A 26,509-nucleotide genomic window follows, 5' to 3' on the forward strand; every position below is an offset into this window, starting at 1 on the left:
TAATGGTATACGAAGAGAAGGAAATATTGTCATTCTTGACAACATGAATAAGCCCATGATAGTGTTATGCTACGGGAAATAAAGTCCAAAAAATATAAATACTAGAGCTGGATATGTTGCTCAGTGGTCAAACATTTGCCAAGAACGTAAAAGTTACCAATATTACAGAGAATAAAAATGACAAATTCTGCATGTTCTAACATTTAGTGTCTCAATTAGAGTGTCCTAATCAGTGAAGAGACACCATGTCCAAGGCAACTCTTATAAAAGAAAACATTTAACGGGGGAATTGCTTACAGTTTCCTAGGTTTAGTCCACTATCATCATATCACTATTATCCACTTGGCTTGGATTTTTGAGACTTCAAAGCATACCCCCAGTGATATACTTCCTCTAGCAAAACCATAGCCCCTTATCCTTCTAATCCTTTCAAATTACCATTTACCACTCCCAGGTGACTAAGCATTCACATAGATGAGCCTATTTGGGTGGTGTGGGGGGTATTCTTATTTAAACCACAACAGAGAGGAAGTCTTAGAAGTGGAAAGCAGGGTGGTAAAAGATATTATAAAATAAGGGAAAGGAGAAAACACTTGAGTCAAACAGTAGCTTTAGCACCCCTTTGTAGGTTTTTTGTTTGTTTGTTTGTTTGTTTTTTAACATCTACAGGTATAAATTCTTTGTGTGAATAATGAAAATGAATTTATCAGCGATTTTAGCAATTCTACAGTTATTGCTGAGTGGTAGAACTGCTCATTTTATTGTCCTATTTTTGTATTTTTCAATTTATGTACTGTAAGAAATTATTTTGTGAATGTAAATTCATATCAGTAAAAACCAACCGACACTAAATGGTAAGCCTATTTTAAACTCTCATCTAATAATCCCATTAATGATGTTGTGACACTGATATGAAATGTTGGAACTGGCCATAATAAAAAAAAATTAGAGCTCTTTATCCATTTCTTCTCATTTATGATTATTTTCTATTGTCGATTATAGTAGCTATCTATGGCTAAAGTGAAAGTTGATACCACCTTTTAGAAATCAATTGGCAATATATAGATTTTTAAAAATTAGAAGTATTTAAAAGGCTTATGCATTTTACATGGTATTAACTACTTCCAAAGTGGGGGGGGGGGCAATAGGCTGTAAATTGGTGAGATTATAGAAGAAAGTGAGTATAAATGACATAGCAATAACATAAAATGAAAATCCTACTAGCTTAAATACATTTTATTTTTATATCGTAATAAGACATAAATTTGATATTTTTAGGCCTAAAAAGAATACACAAAATGAGAATTTTTATTATTGGGATGGGAAAGTTTTGAGCAGATCTTCATTAATAAACTTGGGATCACTGGAAAAGTATAATTTCAGTCATCAAAACTGTTTGCTATTTCAAAAGCATCATATAGAAAGGATGTGCTGAGGATAATACTGTTTGCAAGTTGCCTATTAATGGAATACTGTGTTTTGCACACTAAAAATTTTACAAGACCGACAGATTGAATAGTAGGTTAAATGATAACTAATGTGAAGCTTCAATTTAGTATTGTGATTGACTCTAGGGCTGCACTCAAAACATAATTTTGCTCATTTCAAAGTTCTGCCTTTTTAAAACAACTTAACCTCAATTCTTGGTAACTGAAGCAGTCCCAAGAGAGCACAGGACCTGAGGCTGCACAGATCTGGGCCGAGGGACCGGAAAGGGGGCGGTTCTCACCCTTCTCTCACCCTCTGCCAAGCGACTGCGGCTGCGCGGAGAATTCGGCGTGCGGCGCAGCACACAGCACCGGTGGAGAATTGGGGGAGGGGCGAGCACAAAGCGAGCGCGGCTCTTCCAGTCTTCCGCTTCCGCCCGAGTGTATCTCATCTATAGCTGTCCGGGTCCACCTCCACTGTGCTCACCTCTAGGAGTCCGGCAGGAAATCTATGGTACACCGCACGGCGCTGGCCCCCCTCTTCCCGTCTCTTCTGCGCCTGTGCAACCGGAACGTTCGGGAAGATTCCTGAAGCAGTACCGGCGGCTTCCGGAAGCTAGCTGCGGCCTGAACAGTAGTGCCGGTGAGGTGATTGCCGTGGTGATTCACTTCTACTCCTGGGTGGTGTGTGTTTCGCCGGGAAAACGGAATGGCGCTCCTGTGCTACAACCGCGGCTGTGGCCAGCGTTTCGACCCCGAGGCCAATGCGGATGGTAAGGAGGAGCGTGACCCGCAGCCTTTCCCCGGTCTCCCTCTCCCGACCTCTGGCCTCCTTCACCTCGATTCACCTCGCTTCACCTCATGCTGCCCCCGGGAGCCTGCCTGGTCTCTCACCCTCTCCGGGAGCTCAGGGCCGGGCGCTTCAATGTCCCCGGTGCCCCTCATTCCTCAGTGAGCATCCCCTGCACTTCCTCAATTCTAGGGCTATCTGGACCCGGTTTACACTTTAGCACCGCCGTGATTCCTGGGCGTGAGAGGATAAGAGGTGCACAATGGACCGTTTTTGTATTAGACTTCTTGGAGCGATTGAGTACTAGTGAAAAGCGTAGTCAATTATCTAATGACTTGCTTTTTAAATAACCGGGCTGGGCTGCGGAAATGACTCTTAAACATCCGCTCCACAATAACGCTTTCGGCATACTTTTGCTGGGAGCCTCCAGCTTATTTAAACTTCGCCATTCCAGCATAAAATGAGCCCCGAATGGTGTTTCAAAAACCAGTGTGGTTTAATTTAGAATGCACAGTGAAAGCAAGCACCTGTGCTGGGTGAAACCAGAGGTATGTGTGAATCTCATTAGTGAGTGGAATATTTATGCAGATTACTGGACTATTGAGGGAATGAACAACACTTAATCTCAAGATTAAGTATTATAGTATGCTCTTTATATGCAAGGTATTGGACTTCATTATATAACTGAACCACACAGAATTATCCTTTCGCAGACCAGAACAGCACCTGGTAGTAACAACACAGTTTAGCTTGGTGAAAAAGGTTAAAACCAATTCCTTACTTAGTGATCCTTTCTCACGTTTGACGTACTTAAAAGATTTATTTTGGTACACAAGTAGACTAGTAACGTCTTTCAAAATAAGATGGGGACAGGATTTAAAGGGAAAGATGCAACCAATGTATGAGCACATGTTAAACGCTGTCATGGTATGTGCATAGTCTACTTCAATACTGAATACATTGATGTCTTGTAGCATGGGGCAGTATTTTTAGGGTACAAGATTCCCGTCCAAATTTCAGGAGAGAGACCAGCTTGTTGTTGGAAGATTGTCTGTGTATGTGTGAAATGGAGCAAGAGGCTAGGGAAGCCTTAATAAACAGTCATGAATTTGGGGCTATTAACAGCATCAAGGGAACTCCAGTCAGCTGGCCAAAGTTTATTCACTTTTGCAAAGTGGGAAATGTTTTAGAAAGTAGGGATAAATACCAAGTAAATTGGTTGAATGAGTGACAGTTGATAACATTGGGTTTAGGAGAAAGTTTATTAGACTGGGAATCATTTGACTTTACATGTTAAAATTACAAATAAAAAGATTAGCGTTGAAGGTCCCAATATGTTCTGGTTTTTAAGGAGTACAATGATAGATGTGTTACTTGTAAGAAGCTGCCAGTCTGTGTGCAGTCCTGTCGTTCTTAGTGGTGTGGTATATTTTCCATGTGTATTGCCATATTTCATGCCCTTTTAAGTTAGTTGTTTTGCCTGTATACAAAAATTGGACTTTTTCAAGATGATAAGACATTTAAGTTTGTAATTCAAGTACATGTTAAAAAGAACTGTGAATTGTAACTTGCATATGTAAAAGACAAACTTTTACAAACAACACAACAGTTATGAATGACAAGTGAAAATTTCAGGCAAACTTGTGTAAAAAAAAGCCCTCAAAACTTAACCACTAATGTGTTGTCACTTCTCATCATTAAATATGAATTTCAGGAAAACTGTTAATGTGATAAATGCTAGAGAAGAAATGTCTATCTAATTCTCATTTACCTTTGAAAACAGTGATTTTCCCATTTCATTCATGCCAGTTGCACCATGAAGGTGGAGCTATTCCTTACATCCTGGACTGTTTTACACTTGGCTGTTTATACATTGTATACTGCAGCAGTGACTGTACATTAAATTCAGTTTTAAATGATTACCTCTCAACTTCATAACTTTGTGTTCATAACATTTCCATTCTGAACTTCTATATTCCAAATATATTGTACTTAATTAATAGCCTCTTCTTGTCCTGTTGCATTAACTACTATTTTTGTGTACATGGCCAGCACTTACTAAGAAGGTAATATTAATCTAGTAACAGAGGGTAGAGAGATTTCAAGGCAACAGTAGGAGCTGGTTTGTAAGGAATTAAACTTGGAAGGTTGAATGGGTGAAGACATTTACAGAGGAATGAAACCTCCTTTCTCTACCCTCATGGCACTGTGTTGTCAAGTAATAAGTGTGTTTTATGATTGTTTTAAACAAAATATTCCACATTGCTGGTGATAATAAATGCATTTTGCATAAGAACTAAAAAGTTAAAACTTAATCTGTAATATGGAGAGAGACAGGAAATAGGAAATGATCAATAGCAATAAGGAAACAGACTATAGAAATCTATGATTTCCTGTGATCTAGGAATTGGTTATGAATGCTAATTTAGTAATTAGATATTACAGCAGTTACTAAAATGTTATTTTTTTTTCAAACTATCTTTTTAGAGAACTTCTTGGGAATCTTGTATGGATAGGTTTATAAGTATACTTCAGTTTGCTACTTTCCTCAAGTGGCAGATGGGTAGGAGTGCTGTGCCTCTGTGCTGTCAGCTAGTTACAAACCCTAGCACTGAGTGGGAAGGGGGCTGTGAGCCTCAGGCTAAGCTGAGGGTCTGCGGTCAGTTGGTGGCTGCTAGGGAAGAGTTACTTTGCTTCAGGGTAGTGGCTAGCCAGTTGAATACTCATTCAGGCAGCACTAATTGGACCCAGAAGTTCAGCGGGAAGGAGATGGGTTGGTGTGTATAGGTGGTAGGTAAGAGAGACTGAAACCTTGTGTACATGTATGAGATTTTTAGACTCATTAGGATTAGAAGTTTTAAGCAAATTTTACTACAAAAAATGAAAGAATATAGAAGTGTTAATAGCAGCAAAATTGCAGTTATGGAGTAGCAACCAAATACTTTTATAGTTGGAGGTCACCACAACATGGGGGTCACAGTATTAGGAAGGATAAAAACCACTGATATTGAAAATCTCTGAACATTATCCTTAAATAGTTCTGGTTTAGTTTGTCCATGTTTCAATGTTTCATACTCTTAGAGATTTAACTTACAGTTTTTAATACAAGGAGTTAATAAAGTTTTAAGGAGTAATTGCCGACATTTGAAAAAGGTTGAAACCCTAACACCTGAAGGAAGGAGCGATGTATAAACTTGTGTGATTTTCCTTTTCTGTTTTTGAACAGATGCTTGCACATACCACCCAGGCGTTCCTGTCTTTCATGATGCCCTAAAGGTAGGAACAAGATACCTTTTCAGTTTCTTTGTATTTGCATAATAAACTTAAAGATGTAAAAAACCTACTTTTTTGCTTTGTTGTTAGTTTTACTTTCTTGATGGCCATTTTGGGGTACTTTAAGCAGAGTGTCTAAAGAGAACAATAGTCAACAGTGATATTTTCCAATTATGGAGTTACTTTATTTACATTCTAACTCACTTTCTTAATGATTTATTCCCTTCCTAAGTTTGAAGTTGGATAAAAGCAGTTATATAGGTCTCAATCTTTATTCTGTCACTGTGCCTAACAAGAAAGGCCTCCCCCTGGGTATTAGAAGTGGTTGTTTCAGGTGTTTAGTGCTTAGACACATTTAAGTTGGAGTAGTTTATTGGAAACATGATACCATATTTATTTCTCCTTTATTTCCTTAGCAAGCTGAAGAATCAGAGAAATGGTAGAATGGTTCTTCTTGTTCATGGGTTGTTTGTATGTTTTTTTGACTGAATGTTCAATGGTACCTGTTAAAAAAAATCTTAATGAAATATGAGGTATGTAAGTTCTCAGTGACTTACATATTTTTAAAACAGGATTAATTTGTCAACATCAGGTTACTCTCTTTCCTTAAATATTAATATAAACAATGTTTTCTCCAAATATTCACCATATGACATTAGAATGTTTTTGTTGTAATTAACATAAATTTAACTACTCATTTGGTTAAATATGAAACTAGCAAGCTGTATAATGCTTGTATTACCTGAAATTTACTAAACCATGGAATCCAGTGGCTTGGAAAGCCAAGGTTTGCAGTATGTATTTATAGCATACAGACACACAACAAGAATCTGGAGAATTATTGTCGGTGACAACACTTGCCATCCGAGCAAGAGGATGACCTAAATTTGATTCCCCAGCACCTACATCAAAATCAGGGTGAAAGGCGCCTCTCTGAAGCCAGTCTAGATGAAATATCAAGCTCTAGGTTCTGTGATAGACCTTGTCTCAAAAAGTTAGATGGAAAAAAATAGAGGACACACACCTGAGCACACAGTGAACTGAGGAATAAAAACTAACACAACAGCAAAAATGAGGGTAATAAAAATGTTTCTGTTTAGGAGTAGAATGATTTGATATTGTCTGTAGGACATATATTCAAATGTGACCTAAGAATAACTAGACTATAGGTGATAATTAGAGGATGCAAACAAATAGACTTGCAGAAATGGGAAGCATCCCATGGATAGGAAATCAGAAATACTGGAAGGGAAAAATACAAAAAGTGCATGTAAAAGTCAGTAAAACAATACATTTTTTGAAGACTGTAGATAATATCAGCACTCCTTAAACTCTCGTAATTGGTTCATGTGCATCTCAATCCAAGAAAAGAAAAAAATTCAGGAAATTCAGTTTTTTCTTTTAAAAACAGGAGAGAACCTTAAAAGAGCATATAGTGTTAAAAAAAAAAATCACTACCAAACCTTGTATGCTGTAAGAAACTACCCATGTGAATTTAATATTATTTTGGGGACACAAGGATATTATATTCTATTTCTTTACTCTCTACCAATTAGAAGTAAAAGTAATTGAAAACCACCTTCAATAAGCTGTTCATGGTACACTATGTAAAGTGTCTGGTTTTTGAGTGAAATAATTATGAGACCTCTTCAGTGGCATAGCACCAGACACGAAAAAGATGAAGGCCAGAAGAAAGGGCAGACAGGCTCTGAAGAGGCCAGAATACAGTGACAGAACCAATAGTAAATCTTATAGGTGGAGGTAAGGCAAGCAGCACAGAGAGAGAGCTCCAGAACCAGGGGCCTCTGTTCTTTGTTCCTCATAGCTTTTATTGAGAGTTACGAAAGAATCAAGATGAAGGCTTCTAAATACCAGAGCAGTCAGTTTTCTGGTAACCAAGGGGGAATTACTTAACCTTACTTTATTTTCATTGGTTTAATATTCTAGTCAGTTAATGGCTTCTTTTATTACTTGAAACTGACAATGTGGGTTTAAGATGGGAAAGCACTAAAATCATTTATTACTATGGGCCTAGTTAAGCTCTGGATAATTCATTAAGAGTCTTCTGTGCTGGTAGGCAGAGGACATTGTCAGACTGTCTGCTTCCCTAATTTTGAGGCACCTTGCTTTAATACCCAGGAGGTCCTTGATAGTTTGGTAGAACTGCACTTACCTCAGTTGCTTCAGTCTACTCTGCCGCTAGCTATGAGGTTAGTTTACTTTATAAACTAAAGTACTCTAATTGTTACTTAGTAGATTTTTTTTTTCCAAGTAAATCACCTTACTCCTCAGATCCTTTAAATACATGAATTAGAGAGAAGGTGTTGGAAATCGAACATGGGGTCTTGTGTACACTGGCAAGAACTCTTCCAGTGAGTTACATCCCTCATCCAATAGATGATGTTAAAAAAAAACTTTTTTTTTAAACTCAAATACTATTACCCCCACCACAGATAGATAGATAGATAGATAGATAGATAGATAGATAGATAGATAGATAGATAGAGTTTAGTGTATTTTAATAGCAGACTTACAGGAACAGCACAGAAGACAGACAACATTAAAAACATGTACTTGCATGTAGGACAACTCTGTTAGAAAGGTATAGTGAATGGATGGAATCTACTGTAAGATAAAGTGCTACAAACACCATTTATTTGCCATCAATAAGAAATTTACTAATTTTTAAAAAATTCAAATTCTGGCATTGTCCACAAAATTTTAACAGGTTTATTTGTAATTATAAAGTTGAGCTGTTGAAATGGATTCACTGAGACATTTTGCTTGTGTTAATGCTTTACATCTGGCATTTATATTAAAAATTCACACAGGAATGAATGTGGAGAAACTGCCTATTCCTGATTCTGTCCCCTATGTTTCCACTCGCAATTACAGACTTGGGTAACTTTGACCCCATAGAAAAAATATCTATCATGCAGAACTACTACTAACAGGAATAAAAGGAAAAAAAAATTGAGAATGAAATGTTTCCTCTCATAGTGGACTCTTAAGCACGTTCTCCGCGTATGCGGCGTGCTAGCTGGATATCTTTTAGCATAATGTTACTCGTTTGGCATGGATAGTGCACAGGTTGGTATCTTCAAAAAGGCCAATCAGCTAGGCCTTACTTGCCTCCTGCAAAGCACAATGGCTACACTCTGGAAGTGCAGATCTGTTTTGAAGTCCTGAGCAATTTCTTTTACTGGACACTGAGAGTTCGTGAATCAGAAGTTCAGTGGACTTCTGATAGCATCTGATTTCAAGGAGTGCCACAGTACCAGGCCTGTAACTATGAGGTTTCTTCACCCCTCCAGTAGAGAGCGCACTCTTGCGAGCTGCTTTTGTAACCAGTTGTTTCCTGATTGTTTTACCACTGGTGGGTTTGTGGACAGTCTGCTTCGTATGAGCCAGCCACGGTATTTCAGCATCTCCTTACTTATTTCCCTTCTTTTGCATTAGAGAGCGGTGGCAGCCTGGTGAAGGCTAGGAGTACCCTCAAATGCTATTCTTAAAAAAGCAGCTTCTGGTTTTCTACTTTTAGGAAGTTATTGTTTATTTTTTTTAAACAAAATCATTTTGTGTGATTACGAAACAGCGTACAAAAACTGAACTGGTGTGTATGTAGTAATTTCAGGACTCAAGGAAATCAGTGCAACATGATTTTAAGGTTTTTTTTTTTTTTTTTTAGAGAATACTTTATTAGTTTTTGTAATCAAACCCACGTATATAAGACCTTACATATTTAATACAGTGTGTTACCCCTGTACAAATGGAAAAAACTTAAGTTCAACATTTCTAGACCAATATGGCTGTTAATTTCTGTACAGTGCCAACTCAACACAGTAAACGGGGATACTTTTTTCGAAAGTTGACAGCACAGGTAAAGTTTCAAAAAATTCAAATTATATATCTGTATATATATATATTTATATTTATATAAAAAGACCAATAATAGCAGTGTGTTATGCATCAACAGCAGCAACAGCTTTTCCAGGTTCTGCAGTCATCTGACCAAAACTGTAGAGACATCCAGCACACTCCATTAAAAAAAAAAAAAGTAAAAAAACAAAACCCGAGAAAACAGCACAGTTCTGTTACTCTTGTGGTACCTGGCACCATTTTTTTTTAAATTAGCTTCTCAATCATCATCTGGAAAGAAAACATTCTGAGCAACATCATTAAAAACAGCTCTGATAAAGCACGGTCACTACTACGTATCATAAAGCAGGTACAAGCTATTTTACATCCACAGAGGTATGATACAGTACTGTCCTACATCTATAATACTAGAGGATACAATTTAAAAGGCATTATTTGAGACTTGATTCTACTTTTCCAGCAGAGGGCCCAAAGGATGGTGTGACACAGCTTTGTAAAGAAACATACTCTAGACAGGATTTCCTTTCACTAGTGGCACACTTCTAAGGATTCATTCTCTCCATGAATGTCAGCTAAAACCGTTATTAAAAAAAATGAAATATCCCTAGAACAAAACCGTATAACCACCGGATTCACATGAAGATGACCTAGTGGAGACAAGCTGGACCTCACCTTACCAACAAGCTATCAAATCTGTTATGTTTAAACAGTGAGACCTCCAAGGAAGGAGATGCCAAGTAGTGCTTCAAAGCTTCGGACCACAATCAAACACAGCATCCTTTTCAACAGAAGCAGAAGCTCATCTGAATATGCTCATGGATGCTGACATCAACATTTAATCATCTCCTCACTCATCCAGGAAGAGGGGGAGATCAGTTACTACTGTACTTTAATGTGTTCAACCAAATCACCATATTACAAAAATAGCAAGCTGCCATAATAAAAAATAAGGCTCCTCTATCCAGCACCAGATAGCATCATTTTACGTTCAAGCCTAGAAATTGCACACTTGTATATAAACCAACCGAAGATGAGGATTGAGAGTTCATCTTGGTGGATTTTTCCTTTGATGAATATGAAGTGTCCTTCCTTATCTTTTTTGATGACTTTTAATTGAAAATTGATTTTATTTGATATTAGAATGGCTACTCCAGCTTGCTTCTTCTGACCATTTGCTTGGAAAGTTGTTTTCCAGCCTTTCACTCTGAGGTAGTGTCTGTCTTTGTCTCTGAGGTTTGTTTCCTGTAGGCAGCAGAATGCAGGGTCCTCATTGCGTATCCAGTTTGTTAATCTATGTCTTTTTATTGGGGAGTTGAGGCCATTGATATTGAGAGATATTAAGGAATAGTGATTATTGCTTCCTGTTATATTCATATTTGGATGTGAGGTTATGTTTGTGTGCTTTCATTCTCCTTGTTTTGTTGCCAAGACGATTAGTTTCTTGCTTCTTCTAGGGTATAGCTTGCCTCCTTATGTTGGGCTTTACCCTTTATTATCCTTTGTAGTGCTGGATTTGTAGAAAGATATTGTGTAAATTTGGTTTTGTCATGGAATATCTTGGTTTCTCCATCTATGTTAATTGAGAGTTTTGCAGGATACAGTAACCTGGGCTGGCATTTGTGTTCTCTTAGGGTCTGTATGACATCTGTCCAGGATCTTCTGGCCTTCATAGTTTCTGGCGAAAAGTCTGGTGTGATTCTGATAGGTCTGCCTTTATATGTTACTTGACCTTTTTCCCTTACTGCTTTTAATATTCTTTCTTTATTTTGTGCGTTTGGTGTTTTGACAGTTATGTGACGGGAGGTGTTTCTTTTCTGGTCCAATCTATTTGGAGTTCTGTAGGCTTCTTGTATGCCTATGGGTATCTCTTTTTTTAGGTTAGGGAAGTTTTCTTCTATGATTTTGTTGAAGATATTTACTGGTCCTTTGAGCTGGGAGTCTTCACTCTCTTCTATACCTATTATCCTTAGGTTTGATCTTCTCATTGAGTCCTGGATTTCCTGTATGTTTTGGACCAGTAGCTTTTTCCGCTTTACATTATCTTTGACAGTTGAGTCAATGATTTCTATGGAATCTTCTGCTCCCGAGATTCTCTCTTCCATCTCTTGTATTCTGTTGGTGAAGCTTGTATCTACAGCTCCTTGTCTTTTCTTTTGATTTTCTATGTCCAGGGTTATTTCCATGTGTTCTTTCTTGATTGCTTCTATTTCCATTTTTAATTCCTTCAACTGTTTGATTGTGTTTTCCTGGAATTCTTTCAGGGATTTTTGCGATTCCTCTCTGTAGGCTTCTACTTGTTCTCTAAGGGAGTTCTTTATGTCTTTCTTGAAGTCCTCCAGCATCATGATCAAATATGATTTTGAAACTAGATCTTGCTTTTCTGGTGTGTTTGGATATTCAGTGTTTGCTTTGGTGGGAGAATTGGGCTCCGATGATGCCATGTAGTCTTGGTTTCTGTTGCTTGGGTTCCTGCGCTTGCCTCTCGCCATCAGATTATCTCTAGTGTTACTTTGTTCTGCTATTTCTGACCGTGGCTAGACTGTCCTATAAGCCTGTGTGTCAGGAGTGCTGTAGACCTGTTTTCCTGTTTTCTTTCAGCCAGTTATGGGGACAGAGTGTTCTGCTTTCGGGCGTGTAGTTTTTCCTCTCTACAGGTCTTCAGCTGTTCCTGTGGGCCTGTGTCTTGAGTTCACCAGGCAGGTTTCTTGCAGGGGAAAAGTTGGTCCTACCTGTGGTTCCAAGGCTCAAGTTTGCTCGTGGGGTACTGCCTAAGTCCTCTCCGCGGCGGCAGCAACCGGGAAGATCTGCGCCGCTCTTTCCGGGAGCCTCCGTGCACCAGGGTTCCAGATGGCGTTTGGTGTTTTCCTCTGGCGTCTGGATGTGCACAGAGTGCAGTCTCTTCTGGTTTCCCAGGCGTGTCCGCCTCTCTGAAGGTTTAGCTCTCCCTCCCACGGGATTTGGGTGCAGAGAACTGTTTATCCGGTCTGTTTCCTTCAGGTTCTGGCGGTGTCTCAGGCACAGGGGTCCTGCCGCTCCCGGGCCCTCCCCCACGGGAGCCCAGAGGCCTTATACAGTTTCCTCTTGGGCCAGGGATGTGGGCAGGGGTGGGCAGTGTTGGTGGTCTCCTCCGCTCTGCAGCCTCAGGAGTGCCCACCTGATCAGGCGGTGAGGTCTCTCTCCCACGGGGTTTGGGAGCAGAGAGCTGCTCGATATTAAGGTTTTTTTAGTTTGTTATTTTTTCTTGTTTTATAGGGTTGGTCTTGCTGTAAGAGAAGAACAACGGATTTTTCTGACTTCTTAAGTATTGTAGTAAGTACTAGTTTATTCCTCTGTGTTGTTTTCCTAAAATGTACATGTTCCTGGAGGCTCCAGATTGCGGTCAGATAACTCCTATCCATTGACTCAAATATCAGGCCTTACAATCCTTTATAAAGGGGCTGCATCTTCTCGATAACCTCCAAAATCTTGGTTTGCCTTGGGGAATTAATATTTTATTATGTTAACAATTCATTTGTCATTTTAAGTCCTTGGTGTTTGGTATTCTGGAAGAGACTGTTAGGAAGGAATTTGTAGGTAGGCAGTGATTGGGCGCACATTCTCCTAGTCCTCCAGTGACTTGGTGTGAGGAGAAGAGTGCGGCACTAGAGGGAAAGGGAGGCTGGTAATTGTGATAGAGTATATCAATAAATAAGAAACCAAACAATAAAAACAATCTCAATTAGTGGCAGTGAATTTCATCATGACATCAATGAGATGGTCCATTGTTTTATATGGCACCAAGAAAGAACAATCATTATTTCAGTGTTATAGATGAGAAAAATAAATTTTAATAAATTATTTGGGTTAAGGTCATATTTCAGCTTAATAGGAAAGGGGAAGCTCAGATTGTTTTGTTTATGTTATGTCAAGCAGGGTCTTCTTATGCAGCCCAAATTATGGCCAGGGTTGACCTTGAACTCCTGATCTTCCTACGTTCGAATACAAGTGCTAAGATTAGAGGTGGCAGGCACCATGCCAGGCTTAGTAGTGTTGGAGATCAAACCAAGGGCTTTGTTCATGCTAGACATGCACTTGAGTAAGTGATACTACAGGCGGAGACCTTTTTGAATACAGAGCTTTGGCATGTATAATTAGAAAAGGTCTTTAAAACACCCAAAATACAAACATGCATACATGAAGTAGGTGAAAGATAACTGTTGATTCATATCTTTTACTAACAGGGATGTACAAAAGGTAGGCATAATAGTGAGAAGCCACCGGAACCAGTCAAGCCCGAAGTCAAGACTACTGAGAAGAAGGAACTATCTGAATTAAAACCCAAATTTCAGGAGCACATCATTCAAGCCCCTAAACCAGTAGAAGCAATAAAAAGGCCAAGGTATAATCTATATAGCTACTTATATTTGTGATGGTATCATACTGGAATTTACTGGTGGTATTTTCTTTTAGCATTTTATATAAAGACATTTGCAGTATCCACTGTGTGTTTTTCCTTTGGCAGTAACCCTTTGACTTCTGAGGGTGTGTGTGCACACTTGGATGGTTGTATATCTCTGTTTTCTGGTGTGTCAGTCTCATGGTGGCATGGTGAGATTTGGTAAAAGAATTGTCCTTTTATATGAGTAGTTTGAAGAGTCACAGAGGCCTAGTCACTAACTGTACGTCTAGATTAGTACTTAGTGAGTTTTCATTTACTTGAGTTAGGATACCCTCTCTGTCAAAATACTTTAAAAATAGCTTTTGCTCAGCCTGAAGTAGAACTAGATTGTTCTAATCTAATCACCTCCTGTTCACACTATACTTTATATTGAAATACATTAATGCAGTGGTTCCTAGAGCTAGACTCTTTAATACAGTTCCTCATGTTATAGGAGACCCTGCCAACCATAAAATTATTTCATTGCTACTTCATAACCGCAGTTTTGTTGCTGTTATGAACTATAATGTAAATATCTATGTTTTCCAATGGTGTTAGGCAACTCCTTTGAAAGGGTTGTTTGACCCCATTCTGAAGGCGTCAGGACCCCCAGGTTGAGAACCACTATATTAATATAATAGGTTTACTTACTCCTGTAATGCAAGATTCTTCAATCTGCACTTAAATAGTGGATGGAGAATATAAATAAAGAATTTGGCTCCAGATTAATTCCTCAGGTGAGTTCTTAAGTACAAGCCTGAAAAATCATCAAAACCAATTGAAACTTGTACTTATATTATAAATTTACAGTATTTCCAACTTTCATATATCATGTTTAAGTAAATTTATAGAACAGTATATAATATAGCCCCAGAATAAGAATTCTGACTTTTGATGTTTGTTTGCTCATTAATATTTTGAGGTATAGGCCGTAATTAAAGATCAAAATGCTTTTATTCTATCTGCAGTATTAATTGTTTTAAGAGACTATCAAACACTAACCTAGGCAGTTAAACAAATACCAGAAAAGGACAACAATTTTGCTACAGTACAGTTCATCCTTAAATCTGTTACATCTCAATAGAGTGCTAAAATTTAATGACAGTATGAATTGTTACCATTTGGACTACAGAAATATAAGCTTTACTTAAGAGGCTATGAGAATTTTTACTTTGTTTTATCTGTAAGGGCATATTTTGCCTGCACGTGGGATTGACTATTTGCATACCTGGTACCCATGAAAAACAACTGTTTCCCCTGGAACCAGAATTATAAACTGTTTTTGAGCTACCATGTGGGTACTGGGACTCAAACCCCAATCCTCTGGAAGAACACTGAGTCCTCTAAACCACTAAACTAGCTCTCCAGCACTTAACTGTTTTATTTTAAATCTGATACATGAGTTATAGATTCTAGTATACTTCAGTAATGTTTTATAAGTCATTGTAGATGCAGAGTAAATAACCTGTGATCTTTTTATTGCTACATTTAATAATAACCTAATATTTACTGAATAGGCATAAATAAATTGTGTGTGTGTGTGTGTGTGTGTGTGTGTGTGTGTGTGTAATTTAATCATTATGGTGTTGGTTTTACATGGTCATAAAATTTTATCTAAATTGAAAAGTCTAGACTCTCCACATAAGTAAATTGTCTGTTAGTACAGATGAATTTGTTTTTACTTAGTGCTTGAGAATTTGCTTGAGGATGGACTGAAGAGGATTCTACAATCCTTTAAATGGGGGTTACTCATCTTTACAAGCTTGAATCCTAGTCTTTCCCCCCTTCTTACAGTCCACTGTGTAGTTGTGTCTTAATGCTAGCAGTGGCGTGAATATGTGAAACTTAATTTTTTAATAATGCAGCATTTTAATGAAAATTAGAAGTTGGTAAGTTATGCCATTTACTATCAATTAGAAATAACTTGATGTACAGATAATTAACATCTCATAGGATATTTTTAAGGTTATCAATTTGAAGTACAAAGAAGTACTTTGGTCTATTAATGATGACCAAAATTAATAAGACTTCAAAATTCTCTAGCCCAGATGAGCCAATGACAAACTTGGAATTAAAAATATCTGCTTCCCTAAAACAAGCACTTGATAAACTTAAACTGTCATCTGGGAATGAAGAAGATAAAAAAGGTAAGACATTGTTTTTTCTTTCTTTGTTTTAAATAATTTTTTTTAAGTAGTAGACATTAATTTAGTAATTTTCTGTCAAAAAAGTTAGCTACATTGCACTGTGTGAAGATGCAGCATATTGTAGCAGAGAACTTCCTTCCCAAGTAACATTTGGTTCATTGATTATGTCTTTGTGCAAACTTATCAGCCCTAAATTATTTTAGCAGTTAAAGTTCTTAAAACTAAAATGTTTCTTTGGGCATCATATAAAATATTTTTATTATCCATTTCATCTTTGCCTTATATCAAGAGACAAAAATATCATCTATGACTTCTGTTTTACAATTTCTGTTTTACGAGAAAATATTTTATAAAGTTGGACGATCACTGCATTGTAGACTGAAACATAACTTATTATTTGAGGACATATAAGCAAAAAGTGGGTATAAAGCTTTTTTTTAAGACAAGATGTTGTCCAGTAGCTCCAACAGCTTGTGTGATCTGGCATGACTTAGAATTCAGAATCATCTGCCTCAGCCTTTCAGGTGCTAGGATGTACATTTGTTTGTTTGTTTTTTGTTTTTTTTTTCTCTCTCTCTTTTTTTTTCCCCGTTGAATTATAATTGTCTTAAAAGAAAGGACACTTTTTAACTGAGAATGGGGTCTCCAATGGAGGAGTTAGAGAAAGGATTGAAGGAGCTAAAGGGGCTTGCAACCCCATAAGAGCAACAATGCCAACCAACCAGAGCTCCCAGGGACTAAACCGTCGTCCAAAGAATACACATGGACAGACCCATGGCTCCAGCTGCATGTGTAGCAGAGGATCGCATTGTTGGGCACCAGTGGGAGGAAAAGCCCTTGGTCCTGCCAAGGCTCTATGCCCTAGTGTAGGGGAATGTCAGGGTGGGGAGGTGGGAAGTGGTTAGTGGTTGGGTGGGGAAACACCCTCATAGAAGCAGGGGGAGGGAGGATGGGATAGGGGGCTTATGTATGGGAAACTGAGAAAGGGGACAACATTTGAAATATAAATAAAAAATTCCAATTAAAAAAAGAATAATACCACAGTGGAATAATACAATACTATTTTAATACTGCAGTTTTATTCTTGTTTCAAAAAGAAACCATGTTACAAAATCTCATGTTACCTTTTTTCTTCATTGCAGAAGAAGACAGTGATGAAATTAAGATTGGGACTTCTTGTAAAAATGGAGGGTGTTCAAAGGTATATGTTATAATAAAACTTTGGATTTAGCCAGTAAAATTTTAATATTCAAGCAAAGGACTGCGGTTCACTCTAAAAAGTTAGCAGATAGTTGCATGCCACTTCCATGTTTGGCGCTCTGCTGAAGACTAAGGCTATAAATCCAGTAAGACTCCTAAGGGGAACCTCTGATACCATAATGGCAATAAATCTTATTTGATTACATTTAGTAAACACTATGCTAGACAACAAGTTTCAGGGGCTGAAAATAGTAGTATCAAACAAAAATATTCTGTGCCGCATTTTCTCATGTGGACAGGATAAAAATAGTCCATTGAATAATTAATTCAGGCAGACCTGAAATAAATACAATAGACCTAGGGACTACAGTGGTTCCAGTCGGGGGCTACTTAAGACATGTCAGCAGCACTGGGTAAGAATTCAGGCGTGAGGGCTGGTGATAAATGTGAACTGGGTATCTGCAGAGGAGCTATACAAGTAAAGACACTTTAGAGGTAGGCTGCTTAGCAGATGGCAATGTCATGGGGCTTAAGCAGTAATCTAAAAGGAGTGGGTGAAGAAGTACATGAGCTGGTAAAAGGCCTAACCCAGGACAAGGGTCTGGGTTACTTCAAACTGATGGTAAGCCGTTATCTGCTTCAGCGAGATGTTTTGTTTTGTTTGTTGAAACAAGTCTTTCTCAGCCTGGTCTCACACTCTAGTCCTTTCCCTCAGCTGACAGGCAGTATTACAGTTGTGTACCACCATGTCCAATTCAGGGAGAGAGCTCTGTCATAAGTAGAATCAGAAAAAGGGAAAGGAGCTTCGACTCTATTATAGAAAACCAGACAGTGTTATTCCAGAGAGTAGCTTGCTGAGAAATGTCTAAATGTAGAGCATGGTTAAACATCATGAGACCTTTTGCTGTCTGCTCTGTATGCCCTCTCTCATTCTGTTCCCAGCTACGTCCATCTCATGGTTAGGGTTATAAGGTGCTTTTCTTTGCTGTTTGTTATATTTTGAATGCTTAGCTATGTGCCAGGCACATAGCTGATGGGTGTACAATTAATGGTATAATTTGAATAGTTGGACATTCAGGAACCTGGGTAATTGAAGGACTTAAGGTCATAGCCTATGTCCCAAGAAGCCAAGTTCAGCCAGCGATCTTGGATAATTTAGTTAAAAAATATTAATTAATAGTATTCATGTGATGACATTGGGAGGAGGGACAGAGATCGAACAATACCCACCCAAAGTCCATTTTGGCTGAGTGAGACTAAGCCTTAAATAGAGGGCTAGAAATATGTATAATTAAGCAGTCCCAGTCAGGGTACGATCCCACTTACCATAAACTCATTATTGTTTGGCCTTTCCATTTGCCGTGGCACTGGATTTAGGCCTTCTAATCTCCTGGATTGAGATTCCTGGGAGGAAATTTATTCAAAACTTAAGGACTTTCAAAATGAACATGGCAGTATTGAGATGGACAGCTTAGCTACCATTTGACATTTTTCTTTCAAAGATTTCTATCAGCATTTACTTTTTGCTTGTTACTGATAGTGATGTAATAGGAATAATAAAACTTGTCATCTTTCTTAATTTATCTTTTTTCACTTATGTTTGTTAAATTTGTATAATGGAATGTAGCCATGATCTGGCCCGTTTTGGTGCTCTGAGTGTGTTATTGCTAAAGTGCATTGCACTTGATAATTGATTCTTCCTTTTTTTTTAAAAGTAATGTCATTAAATATTTCAGTGTGAAACTTTAGTGACTAGAAATGGAATTGTGTGTTCAGTTTTAACTGATGTGGAGGTATTTGCTTGTCAGTATTCATGGGTTCGACCCTGGTGTCTACGCCAGCAGTCCTGTCAGTGTTTATCCTCTGGCAGCTCTGGTAGAGTATACAGTTTTCTCCCTTGCTTTTTATATTCTTCACTGGTGTTGAGATTGAGACCTTTTGTTAGCTGACTAGCCAGTTCTTCTCAGGTTAAGTGTATGTAATCTCTCCCCTCCCTTTTTTCATCTTTTTCTTAATGATCTTCAAATCTTACAGCTGCAAGTCCTTTGACAGATATATTTTATATGATTTGCACTGACCTGATGATGGCATTGATAAACAGAGGGACTTAATTTTCATGCAATGAAGTTTGTTTTTTGTTTGCTTATTTAAGAAATACTTCTGAGCTACAGTCATTTTCTCATGCGGAGAGAAATGTGTGAAATACCTATAACTGAATATGATGGTGTTTTTAACCAAAGGAATTCGAGAAGAATGATAGTAATTAGAAAGATGTATCCAGTAGAGAGGAGAAGGTTAGAGTGGGAAATGGGAACCGTGCATTTGCTAGTTCTTGAGGTTAAACTAATGTGTGTTTCATTGATTTTGACAAGATTTTGTGGTAACTTTAGAGGTAGAGAGGACAGACTTTCTGATTCAGATGTGGAAGACTCACTACGTTTGGTGCTTTTGAATAAGATGAGAAAAGAGACATTTTTAGGTTGCAGTAGTAAGTTCAGATTCTAACATACATACTTAAGGACATGAACTCCTAGCACTTTGTATTTAACAAAAATGAAACCGAAAATTTTGGTCTTCTGTACTTTAGTTAATATGAATACAAAAATAGAGAATATATTGCAAGCTGCATCCATGTTTTATTAACATGACTTTTTGTGAATTCACCTGTAGAGCCTTCACGTACAGCAGCAGTGGGGCCCGGATCTTCCAGACAAACCATGGATGTATATATAGGTCTGCAGCTCATTTTACCGTTTGTAGGGATAAGAAATCAGTGTTCTACTGAAATTTCAGAAGTGATTGTTAGACTTCCCATATTTCTAATGCCCACACAGAGAGAATATACTGTACATATAAATCATGTTGCTGGTGAGAGCACAAGTCCCTTGATTACAACATGTTTCTGTAAATTTGAGTACTTGAATATAAATCATTTTAATTTCATGCCTAAAAGGCTAAAACCATCTTATCTAGTAAGTTGCCTGCCTTTCTGTGTGCTTTCTTTACAGAAGTCTAGAGTTTAACCATGTTCGAAAGGGTCGTTTTCCATTCCGTGGTGAACTTACCAGTGTTCTTGTAGCTGCTATTTGAATATTTTTGAAGGTCTTATATGTAACCAGTATTTCAGATAGTATTTCAGATGCAAGTGCGAGGTAAACAGCTAATGTTTTTTCTCTGTGTCTTTGTTTTGTAGACATACCAAGGTCTACAGAGTCTAGAAGAAGTTTGTGTATATCATTCTGGAGTACCCATTTTCCACGAGGGGTAACTTACGTATACCTAATTAAAATATTTATAATAGTGATTCAAAATGTTAATTAAACCTTTATATCTTTAAACATTGCCTTGTGGTTATAGTAAAAAATTTACCTATATTATTACCACTTAATCCTTATAATAACCTAAGAAAGTGGGTGAGTGCAGTTACCTTCATTTAACATGGGAGGAAAATAGGCTTTCAATTTTTAAGTAACCATTGTGACTGCAGTCTGATCTTATTTGGACTTGTTATTTGGTTTTTTGTTTTTTGTTTCTTTTTTTTAATCTAAGGCAGGGTCCTATGGGTTTTGAGAACAGCCTCTACCTCAGTATCCTCAGGCCTTAGCCTTCTCTGGAACGGCTTACAAGCATGTCCGTGTTGCCCGACTTACTTTTCTTTGTGTAAAGGACTGACATTGAGTTTTCGGACTTTGATTTTTGAGCCATTAAGCAGTGAAAGCATCAGTATCCAGGAAAGGCCATGCTTTCCATAATTCTCAATTCCCAGTTTTTTCTGTTATGATATAATTATATACAACTAATATATAGAAATTGTACTGTATTACACTTTCAACTGCTTCCGTGTGCTTCAGGACTTTTAACCTGGAGATCTGTAATTTTTTTTTGTTCCCTGGGCAGGATTGTTCCTTAAGTTAGTAGTGTGTTTTGCCTTCTTTGTGATTGACCATCATGTGTGGAAACACTGATTTCTACTTTGTTCCATGTTCTTTATTGTCCTACTGAATTGTGAATATTTGTTATCTGCTCATACCACTTTTTGGTATTTTCATGAGGGAACTAGGTGTGCATTCTTTATGAGAAACTAGACTTGGGATTGTGATGGTTTTATATATTTACTCAAAAGCTGAGTTGATAGAATAAATAACACCTGGTTTTGAAAATGAGTTTCCCTAGTATGTATATATTTTAACAGTTAAGTATTTGCAAGATATTTAAAGTTATAGTTTTAATTGTTAATTGCATTTGTTATGATTATAATACTGGCTTTAATTCATTGTCTAATTTAAAGGATGAAATATTGGAGCTGCTGTAGAAGAAAAACTTCAGATTTTAATACATTCTTAGCCCAAGAGGGATGTACAAGAGGGAAACATGTATGGACTAAAAAAGATGCTGTAAGTAACCTTTTCAAAGTCACATGCTGACCTGTATTCATCTAAATCATTTTTAAGAGAGATCTTAGACTAGTAAACACACACACACACACACACACACACACACACACACACACATAAATAAAACATACTTAAAGCTAGGGTAAATCATTGGCATGTGTACAAAGTAGTTAATCTCAATATCTCAGTGATACCTATTGACAAAATAATCCTTGTATGTATTGATACAGGTATATAAATTTTCAAAAATACCCTAAACCTGGCAAAATTGAAAGATCTTTGTCATACTAAAACTAGTTTCACAAGCGCTAGAGAGTTGGCTCAGTGGTCAAGTGCACTTGTTCTTGCAAAGGACCAGGGTTTGGTTCCCAGCATCCACAAGGCTCATCACCTCTTAGGCACCAGGCTTGTATGTGGTGCACAGACCACATTCAGGGAAGCACTCATCCATGCAAAATAAGTCTAAAAAAATTTTTTTATAACAGTTTCACACCCTTTACCAATTCTTAAAATTCTTTTATAAAAACATTTCCTGGTAATTTAGTGTTACTAAACCAATACTTAAATCTTTCTTTTTTATTTTGGCCACAAAATCATTCACCCCTAGTTTTTTTTGTTTTTTTTTTTTAACTTATTTATTCTATATGAGTACACTGTAACTGTCTGCAGACACACCAGAAGAGGGCATCAGATCTCATTCCAGATGGTTGTGAACAACCATGTGGTTGCTGGGATTTGAACTCATAACCTCTGGAAGGACAGTCATTGCTCTTAACCACTGAGCCATCTCTCCAGCCTAAATCGTATTACTTTAATAGCATGATTAATAACAAATGTTTTGTTTTGCTGCTATAACGTTTTATGATCCTTTCTAGTTCATAAAACTTGTATCTTTAACTCAAGGCTTTTACTCGAGGATGTTCGGTATTTGGGTATCATTGTTCTTGCTTTTAAATCATAGGTTACTGACCATAAAACTTGCAGAAATACTTTACTAGCAGAAAGTGAAGTATGTTTATACATTTCTCTCTATTGTCAAACCATATCAGTTTAAACTTTAAAAAATAATTATGCATCACTTTTTATTTGAAAATTTTCAAAGTGTAATCCCTGGTTAAATGTAGCTTTTTTTGATTTTTTTTTCTTTTGAAATACAAGTGTTCCAGAATTCCCTGAATTTAGTAGCTATTTTTTTCTTTCTTAGAGCAGTTTACTTAGAAAACATCACCATTTGTTCATTTATTTTTGAAATTCGACTAATACCATAGTGTAGCATTGGAGAATAGTGCTACTTCTTACAATAGCAGTCAGAAAATGATTTGTGTAAGTTGTGACATCTGCATGTTAATATGAAAGGACAAGATAATTTAACAATCATAAGATAGTAGCTAGCAGTTTGTATATGAGTGTGCACTCACGTGAAGGTTCCAAGTTTGACCACCTTATTTCATGTTCCCTGAGCCTAGACCTCATTCAATTGTGGGATCCTGAGCTCAATCCTCCACCATTAGGGTTACAGATCCATTCCACCACATATGAACATCTTTAGGTGGGTGCTGGTGTTCCAAACTTAGGCTTCATGCTTGGAAAGAAGGCACAGTACCAGCAGAATCATGTTTCCAATTGTAACATCCCTAAGCTGTAACATTCTATGACAATACTTAGTTGACTATAGGATATTAAAATGGAATAAAAGTTTAATGAGGCGTGTAAAATTATCTCCTGAATGGTCAATAACAGTGTAACATTAAAGAAGAAAAACCTTGGAATTGGAGAAATGATGGTACTCACATTTTAAACTGTTAAGATATTTTATATCATAACTTATTGTTTAAACCTCTCAGTAGGATCTTTAGAAGTTGTTGCCCTGAATTCATGAAGTACTTAGTTGTGCATAATAATTTTTCCTCTATTAGCTGAGCCAGTGCTTTTGAAAACAGTGATTGTATAGTGGTTTTTAAGATTACAAAGTTTTTCTTACATTACAGGGGAAAAAAGTTGTTCCATGTAGACACGACTGGCATCAGACTGGGGGTGAAGTTACCATCTCAGTGTATGCTAAAAATTCTCTGCCAGAACTCAGTCAAGTAGAAGCAAATAGTACATTGGTAAGTATATTAAGTAACTCAGTAGAAATTATCTTAAACACATTGTTTATTTGTAAACATTTTCTCAACAGTTCTTATTTCTGGTCAGAAAATCACAAATGACTTTAATATAAACAGTATTTTAAGTGAACCTCACAGTGTAGTAGAGTTTATTCTAAAGTTGTCTAGCAATAACTAGAAGAGTCACAAAATACATACTTGTTTATCAGTACAAATCTTCTTGCTAATTTTTCCAGTTAACTATTTTCTTAAATGAAATGGTGGGGCTCAATATTGTCATTTCCTCATGGCTTGAGTAATGTCAGTATTGTCTTTATAATTAGTACTTAGTCTCACAAATCTTCAGTATGAATTTAATCAATTACTAGTCTTGGCTTTGTGTAGTTCAATGTTTCATTGAATGGTTATTATGTATTAAGGTTGTTTTTTCAATACTTACCACAAAAATAATGACAATAACTTATCTATTTCAGTTAAATGTACACATTGTATTTGAAGGAGAGAAAGAATTTCATCAAAATGTGAAACTATGGGGTGTAAGTATTATGAATCCATCAACTTGTCCTGATGCTTAAAATCATTTTTAGAATGCTTATGTAAATAAAGTTTATGAATATAACCTTAACATGTCCTATCACTACTTTAATTGCATAAAAAGGGCCCCAGAAGCTTGATTTTAATATTAGAATAAAGACGTATTTTTCTGAGACCACTAAAAGCACCAGGTTAACTCTTACTCTTTGTGTGTTATAGGTGATTGATGTTAAACGAAGTTACGTAACTATGACTGCAACGAAGATTGAGATCACTATGAGAAAGGCAGAGCCCATGCAGTGGGCAAGTCTTGAACTACCTACAACCAAAAAGCAGGAGAAACAAAAAGATATAGCTGATTGATTAGAAGAGAAATAGAAACCTTGTCTAACTTAGAGTTCTTAATGTGTGTGGTGATGTAGTTGCTTGCTGCTGCAATCGTTTTGTTGTTTTTAATCTGCCATTTTAGGGTTATCATGAGGTTCTTCAAAGCCAAAGTCTGTTAAATTTTTGTGCCTCTATCTTCTTTTGAGTTGCATAATATGATTATTCAAGTCTCTTCACTAGAACTATAGTTGTTGCCCTTACACTTGAAGGGAGGGAAAGGACCCATAAGTATAACTGCAGTACAGTATATTTTGGTATAAATTATTATGAACAGGAAATGACAGAGGATTTTTTTTTTAAATTCTGATAACTCCTTTTTCCCTTAAATGGGAAAGCAAAGTGGTATATAGAAAAAATTGGATTGGCCTTTCCATGAACATTTGTTACTATAATTCTTGAAAATTTTTAAGGAAAGACTTTTCTTTGTTTTTCCCTATACAGTGGTTACTTTTTATAGTACTACTTCTGAAGCAGTGGAGTCAAAATGTGTGTGCTGGCTAAGTTTATAATTTGTTTGCAGTTCAATTAATTTCAGAAAGTTGCATCAATACTTGCATTACCTGGCAAGCAGTATAATTTAAGTCTATAGAAAATAAACTAAGATTATAGAATTATCAATTTGGTTAAAATTCATAAGAGTAAGCAATAATGTTAAAATCTCTTTCCTGATTACTTAAAGTACTCTTTATGGTATTTTGACTAAATTGTATCTGATTTGTAGTCTAAACACTCTTATGAATTATATCTGTCTCCCTGATGAAAAACTGTATTTAAATTGTGAATGTGTAGCTTCGTTGAAATATATTAAGGTGTGTGTTGAGGCTTGAATCTGAAATGTACCTGGAGGCTTGTTTTGAGCTGTTGGTCTTTCAACTTAAGGCTCTATTTTGAAGGCTGTGAAACCTTAAGGATATCGATGGGTGAGGATTATATACTCCTGCTGGTCTTATCCAGTCAGGATGTATGAATTACCTCTGTCCCATACTTCCACTGCTGCCTCCTCAGCCATTATAGATTGTATCCTCTGGAACCGTGAGCCAAAATAATAAACCTTACCTTCCTTGAGTTGTTTCTGTCATGTGCTTTGGTCAAGACAAGAAAAGTTATATACTACATAAAAATTATAGACTGTATTTTAGATCAGCTGAATATTATGTTAAGTTACTATAGTATAATTCTTTGGAGTTATTTTAAGGGTTTCATGAAGAGTTTTACACATATAATGGTTATATGTTCTACTTTATTTTCATTAATTGTAGATGACACAGATAAACTTAGATCGAAATAAAACTTGAAGGTCTTTATTTGCCACACTCTTTGGTGTTAATGGAATCCTCACAAAGTTTCATTATAGTCAAAATACTGTTTTAGTTAATAGAGAATCTGTATGGGGGCTGGAGAGACAGCTCCTGTAAGAGCACTGGTTAATGGGTTCAATTCCCTGCATCCATGTGTCAACTTAGATACTTCAGAATCTTTTCTTCACATACAGGTCGTTCTGGCCTCCATGGCCACCAGTCATTTATGCTGTGCTCTTTGATACAGGAGCTGGCTACCTATTTGCATGACTCATCATCCTACCATTAGCAAGTAACTATTAACGATACTGAGTACCTCTGGCCACAAGTATAAAGATACTAATGTAGTCTTCAAGCTTTGGTGAAGCAAGACTACGCTAAAAAATTTGGCAATAAAAAACTAGGATCTAAATAGTGCTTCTAAGTTTCTACTTAAAAGGGAAATGAAAAGAGATCTTGTGTACTACCTGAGGAAAGAGGTTGAAACAGTTTGATTCAGAATATTAATTATATCTGTATCACTTCCTTAATGAGGTGGTTTTGTTTTCCTTTGAATCGCAACAACTGTCTGTTTTGGTGTCACTGTTAGAGCAAGTAAAGTTTCTAACTTCAGACTTAATTGCACAATATTGTTTTGTTTTATAGTAATGCAGGG

The 26,509-nt window shown here is 36.9% G+C and overlaps 1 protein-coding gene across 2 annotated transcripts; it reads left to right on the plus strand.

The window, feature by feature from the left end:
* Positions 1–1,987: 1,987 nt before the first annotated feature.
* Positions 1,988–25,950, plus strand: Chordc1 (cysteine and histidine rich domain containing 1). Of its 2 annotated transcripts, XR_015626594.1 has the most exons (12): positions 2,032–2,200; positions 5,444–5,493; positions 12,622–12,678; positions 13,590–13,747; positions 15,830–15,933; positions 17,076–17,134; positions 19,804–19,866; positions 20,327–20,397; positions 21,422–21,527; positions 23,516–23,635; positions 24,109–24,171; positions 24,389–25,621. XR_015626594.1 is itself a non-coding variant. In NM_001108128.1 (11 exon segments), coding segments are annotated over 11 exon segments (996 nt in total). In that variant the 5' UTR covers positions 1,988–2,136; the 3' UTR covers positions 24,533–25,950.
* The last annotated feature ends 559 nt before the right edge of the window (positions 25,951–26,509 follow it).

Source organism: Rattus norvegicus, chromosome 8 (genome assembly GCF_021556685.1).
Source record: "Rattus norvegicus strain SHRSP/BbbUtx chromosome 8, alternate assembly SHRSP_T2T, whole genome shotgun sequence".
NCBI lineage: Eukaryota > Metazoa > Chordata > Mammalia > Rodentia > Muridae > Rattus > Rattus norvegicus.